The sequence below is a fragment of the Wolffia australiana genome, chromosome 1, assembly GCF_029677425.1.
Source record: "Wolffia australiana isolate 7733 chromosome 1, ASM2967742v1".
NCBI lineage: Eukaryota > Viridiplantae > Streptophyta > Magnoliopsida > Alismatales > Araceae > Wolffia > Wolffia australiana.
The window spans coordinates 6,522,451-6,532,531 of NC_135835.1; the positions used below are offsets into that span (position 1 = coordinate 6,522,451).

The 10,081-nt window shown below is 51.6% G+C and overlaps 1 protein-coding gene across 1 annotated transcript; it reads right to left on the reverse strand.

The window, feature by feature from the left end:
- Nucleotides 1-6,610: 6,610 nt before the first annotated feature.
- On the reverse strand, nucleotides 6,611-9,047 carry LOC144703593 (cytochrome P450 93A3-like). Its single transcript, XM_078575796.1, has 2 exons — nucleotides 8,084-9,047; nucleotides 6,611-7,361 (listed from the first exon to the last, which is right to left on the reverse strand). Exons 1-2 carry the CDS (start codon nucleotides 8,984-8,986, stop codon nucleotides 6,735-6,737), a joined length of 1,530 nt encoding a protein of 509 aa, XP_078431922.1. The 5' UTR covers nucleotides 8,987-9,047; the 3' UTR covers nucleotides 6,611-6,734.
- Between the last annotated feature and the right edge of the window lie 1,034 nt (nucleotides 9,048-10,081).

The window sequence follows — 10,081 nt, forward strand, 5'->3', positions numbered from 1 at the left end:
AAAGCCTATTGGGCTTCCCCTTAAAAGGGCTCTTTAGGGGAGAAGAAAGCCCATCATGGTTTTCTCCCCCTAAAGAGGACAATTAAGCACATGTAAATAAAAGAAAACACATATAGGAGGCCAGTACTCATGCAGGAGGGGCTTCCTGACAATCCAAAGACGACGAAAGAAAGACAGGAACTTAAAGACACACGGCACAAAGTGAGACGACGATGTCGCTTCTCAAACCTGATAGGGGAACTATAGATTCTTCACGTCAGCTCGGGCTCCGCGACGTGGCTGGCAATGGGTCAGAGCGCGATCGACTGGATGGTCCTCCATCACTCCTAGTCCTAAGTTTCATGATCATGGGGGTTGAATTGCAGAAGTTTGAGAATGACTTGTCTAAGGAGAGAAGTTTGAGGTTGTTGGCGTGGGGAGCGTGATGATTCGTATGTTTGATGGTGCGGTGAGAATGTTGGGGAATGTGCGGCATGTACCAGCCTTGCATCAGAACTTGATTTTGCTTGGTGTGCTAGAGGTGAATGGATATTATTATTTATTCAAGAACAGGGTGCTCAAGGTTTGTAAAGGTTCTCTTGTCATGATGAATGGGAATTGGCAGCGAGCCAACATTTATAGACTTAAAGGGAGCACCGTTGTTGGTGGAGCTGCTACATCAACAACCCATGAACCATCAACTGATGACACCCTATTATGGCACTTGCGGCTAGGCCATTATGAATGAAAAAGGCGCAGATGCTTCATGTACGTGGATTGCTACCCGGAGTTAGAACTTTTAAATTAGATTTTTTTAAGTATCGTGTTATGGGCAAGCAATGCAGGTTGAGCTTCAAGGCGGCAACGCGCACTACTGAGAACATCCTTGACTACATTCATGCTGATGTGTGGGGTCTTGTTGATGTGATGTAAAGAGGAGGTGCTCGTTATTTCTTGACCTTTGTTGATGATTTCTCCATGAAAGTTTGGGTTCACTTCTTGGCGCACAAGTCCGAGGTGTTTTCTCGGTTAAAAACATGGTGTGCGAAGGTGGAGAATCAAATGGAGAGGAAGATCAAGGTTGATGGTGAGGACGCCAACACATCACCATCGAACGTGTCGCCACGGTCAACCAGAGTCAACATGCCTGCTATGGACCTAACGGCGAAGTCAACCGAAGTCAACCCGCCACGCTCAACCGAAGTCAACACCAAAGTCAACACGTCGCAGCCGTCGACAAGCACGTCTCCACCCGCGCACGTCCCTATGCGTGTCATGACACGACGCCAGAGGCAGATCTACAACTACCCTTTGGCGTGACACGGCGCACGTCTTTACTTTCTCGTCTCTAATTTATCATCATTTTATCTTTCCTCCAAGGCCTATATATAGGCCATTGTTTTCAAGAAACACTTAGGCAGTCATAATTTCATGAATTGAGTTTTGTTTAACTCTTCTTGGAGGACTGCCCAGCCTCCCCTATCCCTCTTAACCCTAGCCGTCGTCATCGCCGCCACCGCCGCCGCCGCCTCGCGACGTCGGCCTACCATCCTCTCTCCTTCCTCTCTCGCCATCCGCTCTCTCTCTTACTCTCTCTCATTCTCTCTCTTACTCTCTCTCGTTCTCTCTCTCCCTCTCTCTCGCCCAAGGCCGCCAGGCAGCCCCGCCAAGGCAGCCCAGGCCGCCCCAGCCAAGGTTGCCCAAGGCTGCCCAGGCAGCCCCGCCAGGGCCGCCCAGGCCGCCCCAGCCAAGGCCGCCCAAGGCCGCCCAGGCAGCCCTGCCAGGGGCCACCCAGGGATGCCCCCAGGCAGCCCCGCCAAGGCCGCCCAACAAGGCAGCCCCATGCCGCCCCAGGCAGCCCCGCCAAGGCCACCCAAGGGCGCCCCCATGCCGCCCCAACAGGGCACCCTTGGCCGCCCCTAGTAGCCCCGCTAGGGCCACCCAAGAATGCCCAGGGCCGCCCTCAGGCAGCCCCGCCAAGGCTGCCCAACAAGGCAGCCCAGGCCGCCCCAAGCAGCCCCGCCAAGGCCGCCCAAGGACGCCCCCAGGCGCCCCAACAGGGCAGCCCTTGGCCGTCCGTGGTAGCCCTGCCAGGGCCGCCCAAGAACGCCTAGGGCCGCCCTCAGGCAACCCCGCCAAGGCCGCCCAACAGGGCAGCCTCAGGCCACCCCAGGCAGCCCCGCCAAGGCCGCCAAGGACGCCCCCAGGCTGCCCCAACAGGGCAGCCCTTGGTCGCCCCTAGTAGCCCCACCAGGGCCGCCCAAGAACGCCCAGGGCCCCCCTCAGGCAGCCCCGCCAAGGCCGCCCAACAGGGCAGCCCCAGGCCGCCCCAGGCAGCCCCGCCAAGGCCGCCCAAGGACGCCCCCAGGCCGCCCCAACAGGGCAGCCCTTGGCCGCCCCTGGTAGCCCCGCCAGGGCCGCCCAAGAACGCCCAGGGCCGCCCTCAGGCAGCCCCGCCAAGGCCGCCCAACAGGGCAGCCCCAGGCCGCCCCAGGCAGCCCCGCCAAGGCCCCCCCCCAAGGACGCCGCAGGACGCCCCTGGACGCCCCCAGGCAGCCCCGCCAAGCCCCCCCCCAAGGACTGTCCTAGGCCGCCACTACAAGGCTGCCCAAGGCCGCTGCCTAGAGTGCCCCAGGCCGCCGGTCATCGTCGACGCCGTCCGACGCTTCGAGCCACGCGCGCAACGCGCACTCTGGGTGCACGGCACTTCGCGCGCGCTGCTCCACGCATTCCGTGCGCTCCACACACCCTACGCGCGCTTCGAGCGCATGGGTAGTCGCCTACGCCTGACTCTGCGACAACGACATCTACTCACTACCAGGGCCGTTCAACGCCCGGAACGCCCAGAATGTTCTCGTCCAGTGGGCCACTCAATGCCCGAATTCACCCAGCCTCGTCACGATCTAAATTCCCCGCAACCTCTTCACGCACTACGGTGCCGAGGTACGCCTGAACTCTTTTGGTGTCGAAAGTGTTATCCGTCCAGTGTTTCCTCGAGAAGTTTCCACCGCCGTCAGAATTAGATTTGGTTTGGATTTCCACTTCTTCTCTCTTCTCGAGTGTTTCTTCGCAACGCGAATTCGGATATTGATTTCGGTGCTTAGGCATCGTCGCGGTGGGGGAAGACAGTACTCCCGCCCTTGATAAGGGTCGGAGCTGCACCACCTGATTTTCATCGGTTTTAAAGTCCGAATCCGACCGTGTGAATTATGTGGGTTGTTTTATCCTTCCCTACAAACCTGTCTACCAACCTTTACCCGTCGTCATCCATCCATCTCCTCAGTCGCCCTTTTTCCTTAGTCGTCCTACGTCAGAGGTCTTGCAAACTAATAACGAGACTGAGTTCAAGAACTCAAAGCTTGATTAGTTTTGTGATGAGCACGGGATCCAGCGTCACTAAATAGTGAAGTAGACTCCTCAGAAGAATGTTGTTGAACACATTAATCTCACTATTGTGGAGAAGGCACGGTGCCTGAGGTTGAATGTGGGGTTGCCCAAGGAGTTTTGGGCCGAGGCAGTGAACGCACCAGTCTATTTGATTAATAAATTTCCCAATTTGGCTCTTGATGGCAAGGTAGCTGAAGAGCTGAGTGGAAAGCATGTTGACTATTCCATTCTACATATTTTTGGATGTCCAGGTTATGCTCTCATTCCTGTTTACGAGAGATCGAAGCTTGATCCAAAGCCTAGAAGGTGCATTATTTTGGGCTATGGAGGAGTAAAGGGCTATAGGCTTTGGGATCCTGAAGCAAAGAAGATCATGGACAGTGAGGATGTGGTGTTTGATCAAGACCATATCTTGAAGGCATTCATTGCTGAGCCGTTGTCTTAGAAACTACAGGATACTTGTGTGGAGAAGATGACTTGGATGGATGTGGAGGAAGAGACAAGTCCACTCAAATTGATGATTGAACATATGGGGACTCCAGAGTCTGTGGAGGAGAGCATTACATTTAGACGAGGCCGGCGGGTGACAAGACCTCCCGCTCATCTAGAAGACTTTGTTGATTTTGCTCTGTTTCTAGGAGATTGTACCTCGATGAAGGTGGAGCTCCTTGAAGATCATCTAGTGACAAGTGCATTGGTGGGGAAGTTTGCCATAGTGGAGATTCTTGAAAATGTCAAAACCCCCAGCCCTAAGTTTCAGGATTGTGGGGGTTGACTTGGTACGTCCTTGAAAGTAGGATGACTTAGCACATCCTTCTAAATAGGATCATGCCTACTTTCTAGGATCGTGCCTAGTTTTAGGGGCCATTTAGGCCATGGGTTGTGCCTATAAAAGCCCCCCATTTCCATTGTTTTCTACACCCCTTGATGTATTCTCCTTTCTCCCTTTTGAGTTTAGTTGATTTTCTTGAAAGTTCTTTGGAACTAGAAGTCTCTCCTTCCCTCAATCTCTCTCTTGGAGTTGGTGCTCTCTCGACGGTGAGAATGTGGGGACGTGACGAGGCTGACGATGATGCCTTGGTGTTTCTCCGCGTATCGGTTTGGTGCTCATCCTCACCATCTTCTGCAGTTGTTCAAGTCCAAGTATGTGTGTGTGGGAGATTGAAAGAGGGAGAGGGGGAAGTGAAAAGAAGAGAGAGCAAAAGGAATGGGGTTACGAGAGGGAGAGAGTGAGAGAGGGAGAGGGGGCAGGCAAGAGGGGGAGAGGGAGAGAGAATGTGCGAGATTGAAAGAGGGATAGGGGGAAGTGAGTAGGAGATAGTGAAAAAGGAAAGGGACTAGGAGAGGGAGAGAGTGATAGAGGGAGAGGGAGCAGGCGAGAGGGAGAGAGAGAGAGAGTGAGAGAGGGAGAGGGAGCAGGCGAGAGTGAGAGAGGGAGAGAGGGAGAGAGGGAGAGAGAGGGAGCAGGCGAGGGGAGAGAGTGAGAACGGGAGAGAAGGAGAGAGAGACAGGGAGAGAGTGAGAGAGAAAGAGAGGGAGAGCCAGAGAGGGAGAGACAACGAGAGGGAGAGTAGGATAGAGGGTGAGAGAGAGAGAGAGAGAGAGAGCAGGATAGAAGGTGAGAGAGCAGGATAGAGGATGAGAGGGGGAGCAGGATAGACGGTGAGAGGGGGAGAAGGATAGAGGGTGAGAGAGAGGGGGAGGGGGAGAGAGCAGGATAGAAGGTGAGAGGGGGAGCAGGATAGAGGGTGAGAGAGAGGGGGAGGGGGAGAGAGCAGGATAGAGGGTGAGAGGGGGAGCAGGATAGAGGGTGAGAGGGGGAGCAGGATAGAGGGTGAGAGAGAGGGGGAGGGGGAGAGAGCAGGATAGAGGGTGAGAGGGGGAACAGGATAGAGGGTGAGAGAGAGGCAGAGAGTGAGAGAGAACGAGAGGGAGTGAGGGAGAGCAGGGTAGAGGGTGAGAGAGAGGGAGAGAGTGATAGAGAACGAGAGGGAGAGCAGGGTATAGGGTGAGAACGAGAGAGGGAGAGTGGGAGAGAACGATAGCGAGATAGGGTGACGGGGAGAGAGGGAGAGAGAGGGGGAAAGAGGAAGAGCAGGAGAGAGGAAGAGAGGAAGAAAGGGAGAGAAGGCGAGAGAAAGAGGAAGAGATCACGAGAACGAGAGCGAGGGAGAGATAGAGAGAGCGGGAAAGAGGAAGAGCGGGAGAGAGGGCGAGAGAGAGGGAGGGAGAGAGGAAGAGCGGGAGACAGGGCGGGAGAGAGGAAGAGAAGGAGAGAAGGCGAGCGAGGGAGGAATAGAGAACGAGGACGAGAGAGAGGGAGAGATTAAGAGAGGGGGAGAGGGAAAGGATGCGGTCTTCGCTCTGGTTCGACATGCGAACCGGAACTGGGACAGAACGTCCCTATCCACACGTAATTCCCTATCCGCATGTTTTGTTGTTTTCCTTCGGTAGTGGGCACACTTGCGGGCCAGCTTTTGCTTCATTAAGAGGTGTTTACCTATTGGACAAACTCTGGAAGACATGCGGGCGTCAGAGGAGTTATTGCGACGGTGAAGAAGTATATTTTTTATTTTCTTAGAAGGATCTCTTCAGTAACCGCATACAACAATCAAGGATCAGTGCTGCAGATAGTGGACGCCGACATCATTTATTTTAAAAGCAGATGATATTCAAATTCTGAATGGAAAAATCGAGAATCGTTTGAATAATGCAATCATAATTTTTTATAGGTATCCCCCTTAAAGAAACTTTCTTACTGAATACTGCTAATTTTTCAATACAACGCATCAAATTTTAGGAAATAATGTCTAATAATTATATTACTTGAATCCATAAAAATATATTGTTCAGAAAATTAATTGAGATACCTTTCGATCATTTCAATAATCGGATTCAGTAATTTGGTCAATGATACAAAGACATGGAAAATCAACAAAACTAAAGTTTTATCAATTATGAAAATATGAGTTGGCAGATAAATTCGTACTGATTTCCTAGTTTGTTTTTACAAGTTTTTACGTTAGATTACTGTGGCTGATATTTCATTTGAATTTCGTAAACATGTCAACCTTGACCTGTACTGATAGGGTTTACTCACGGCTCTTTATTACCCAATCCAGCATTGCTATAACTTTTCTATGCGCTTATGCTGATTCAACCGTAAGATATGAATAAAATGATGAGCGATAGTAATTCTAACCCAATGTTTAATTCAACAGTGAAGGCGGCTGGGATACTCAAATTTCAATAAAACCAATTTATTCTAAAACAAATTTCACAACAGTAAATCGAACGCCTGAAAGGGTAGCATCTGGCATTCATCACATCATTAATGAGCATGAATATGGGCGAACAGGGCGAAAGATTCAGTAATGAAGGCCTGCCTTCATGCGGTCAACAGGGAGAGAGCCAAAGAGGGCAACGGGGACACACACTAGAGGCTTAGCTCTTGCCACAACGAGCCCAATGCCCTCCTCTAAGTTCTGCCTCTCCACGTGAGCCCAATCGAGGTTCTGGACCAGCGCAGCCAGCGCCGTCTCCACCACATGTAGAGCCAACCCCCCGCCGGGGCATATCCGCCGCCCACCGCCAAAAGGCAGCAGTTTTAACTGCTGCTGCCGCTCATCACCGCCGACGAACCTCTCCGGATTGAACTCCAGCGGCGCCTCCCACTGCGCCTTGTCCTTGCCCAGCGACCAAATGTTGATGAACACGCTCGTTCCAGCGGCTATGTGATAGCCGGCCACGGTCACGTCCTCCCGGGTACTTCTCCCTGCGAACACTGCTGCAGGGTGCAGGCGAAATGTCTCTTTCACTACTGCTCGAATGTATGGCATCCTGGCGATGTCTGCTTCTTCCACTAGCCTCTCCTTCCCAACTACCTTGTCTACTTCCTCCTTGGCCTTCTTCATCATCCCTGGGTGGTTTATTAGCTCTGTAAGTGCCCACTCCAACGTCGCTGCTGACGAGTCCGATCCCGCTGTCAACAGGTCCTGGATAGGTGATAAAAAAAGAACAGTTAGAAGAGACTCTTATTATTGGGAGATATTTAGTTGGATAGGTTGAGTACTGCTATAATTAAAAAGTATTGATCTAGAGTATTTTAAAGACGAATAAGGCTATTCTGTCTGTCAGAGCAGAGATTTCTACTTCGTTGCCGTTAAATAATGTACTCGGCCAAGAATAATAGATCTAGGTTATTTTCTGCCCTATGGCCCGTCGGTCGAGACGAATTTCTATTTGATCGGCCTTAGAAATCAAACTTAAGCCGAAGTAATACTGAGTCAATAAACTCCTCGGAAGTCGAAGAGATCTCGGTTCAATTCAGCATGAAGACCCATCTGTCTGGCGAGAAAATATCAACTAGGCAAGAAAAAACTCAAAATAAATACCCTTCGCCCAAAGTAGCTACCTCTACATAGAAGTCTAGCAGCTAGGGGTCTGTTTGTTCCCTTAAGTCCATCTGTATTCTCCGACATTTATTCAGATGAAATAAGGACTCTCAAGTAAAATGTGTCTACTCAAACATTTCCTCCAAATGCACAACAGTAAAAGTAAGCATCAAAGGTGTCGTCTTACCACTTTAGGGTTGGAAACATTTATGTCGTTGGTTTAAAAGGCCAAGGTAAACATGCTTAGCTAGTTCAAAAATGGAAAACTTTTTAAGAACTCCAAAGTAAGGATAATCCGCTAAGAGATCGATGTATCGACTCACCAGAATGATGGCCTTGACGTTATCCCTGGTTAGCCTGACCTCAGCAGAGGAATCCGCCGAGGCCTGAAAGAGGATGTCAAGCAGGTCTTTTCCCCCCCGGGCAGGCGGTGCAGCCTCCTTGTGCATCATAATCCTCTCAATCATAACATCATAACGGCGTAGAACGTCGTTTATCCTTCTGTTAAGACCCTGCACATCCCACTGCCGAAGAAACCAGATATGATCACAGATGTTAAAGCTACCTATGAGCTCCGCCACCTGCTTCACTAACTTCATCGACTCATCCGGGTCAGTATCCTCTTCGTTATCCCTGGGAGCGCACGTCCGTCCGATCACCATCCTAGAGATGGTATTATTCGTCATCCGCATCAGCTCTCTACTCATATCGACCTTCTCTCCTCCCCGCGCGGCTTCGTAGAGCCTCCCCAGCAGCGACACGAGTTCGTCCCGTCGTACAGGGAGAAGCTGCTCTACCGTCCTCGCACTGAACAGCTCCGTCACGGCCAGCTTCTTAACGTACTTCCAGTACGCGCCGTAGGGCGCGAAGGCGAAGCCTTTGTCATCGTAAGCGAATCTCGTTGACGCTATGGAAGACGGACGGGCGGCGAAGCTTAAGTCGTGGGTTTTGAAGAACTCCGCCGCGGTGGCAACGTCGCCGACGACGACGGTGGGGGTAGAACCGACGCGGAGGCTTACGATTGGTCCGTAACGCTCGAAGAGCTTATGGAATGTCTGGTGCGGCCTTGGTCCGAGAAGATGGAGGTGGCCGATGACGGGCAGTGCTCTTGGCCCTGGCGGGCGCATGAACTTGGGTCCCTTAGAGAGACTGAAGACGGCCCAGAGAATCACGGCTGCCACCAGCGCTGCCGTCGCGACGGCGTAAGAAGACTCCCATAGCTCCATCTCTCTCTCTTCTTCTATTTCCTCACAGATATATAAACAGTCACAAGTTCACAACAGTCTCTTCTCTTTTTCGTGCTTGGCATGTCTGCCTTTTTCGTAAATAAATAAACAGGTTCTGGGTCGGGCGTGCGGTGTAATTGTTTGTAAGCTTAAGGACAAAATAAAAGGTAGGTGCGTGAAAATAAGAATTACGTGACGAGAAATATAGCTATCTACAAAATATTCGATGATAAGTTAGTTACTGTAGCTACTATTAACGTTAAGTTAGGGGTAATAAAGCTCCTGAAGACGGAGGTATCGCCGTGCAGTCTGTGACGCATGCATAGGGAAAGCTTCTAGAAACATTGAGGGATCTCCGTATACGTGTCGCCTGAAAAGCCGGAGAGGAAAATGGTCCCTCTTAAGGGGTGGAGTTGTTGGAATAGGCGGTGCAGATGCCCCCACATCTGGTTTTCTAGACTTCCGCCGCCAGAAAATAATAGTAGGATAAGACATCCTAAAGTAACTCAGATATCATGAATATGTTTCCCAAGTTTAACGAGACCTTTACTCGTCTTTAAAGAAGATCTGGACTCTTGAGTTGCAGGATAATGAAGCTGTGGTTCAAAGGACGTTACTCTAGTCAGCAAGCTTTGAGAGTTGAGATTTCGTGTGTTAGCTATGGCACCATGTCACACGGTCAAATCCCGAGCTAGGTCTCGTGCTCGAAACTGACGTGTGCCGGCCTCAGTGCTCAGAGCAAAACACTGAGCAGCCTTGATCTCTTGCAGCGGAAGTCTTTGCAATTACTTAAGATGGCATAGAAGGGGTTAGAGGAGATGTGGGGTCGCAGCCCCGTCGTGGAATAGGGTCATTGCATTAATATCTTAGAAAGCTTACATCGTAGTTGGGACAATCACATAGGGGAAGACGAGAGGTGATACAAACGAACGACACGAGGAACATCCTGCCAGGGTAGTGTCGCTTCTCCGCCTCGAGCCCGCCGCTCCGCGTGCGCGCGCGCCCACTCTGCCGCTACCCATGTGCCCCCTGGTCGAGCGCCGCGCGCCTACAGGCGTGGCGATCACACACGCCACCCCTGCCTTTACGATCACA

What these genes read in the sequence shown, in the direction of transcription:
- LOC144703593 (XM_078575796.1), bottom strand. Translation starts at nt 8,986, where the DNA reads ATGGAGCTATGGGAGTCTTCTTACGCCGTCGCGACGGCAGCGCTGGTG. An exon ending in ACGTCAAGGCCATCATTCTG is followed by an intron (nt 7,362 to 8,083) that starts GTGAGTCGATAC and finishes TCACCTATCCAG; the next exon opens with GACCTGTTGACAGCGGGATC.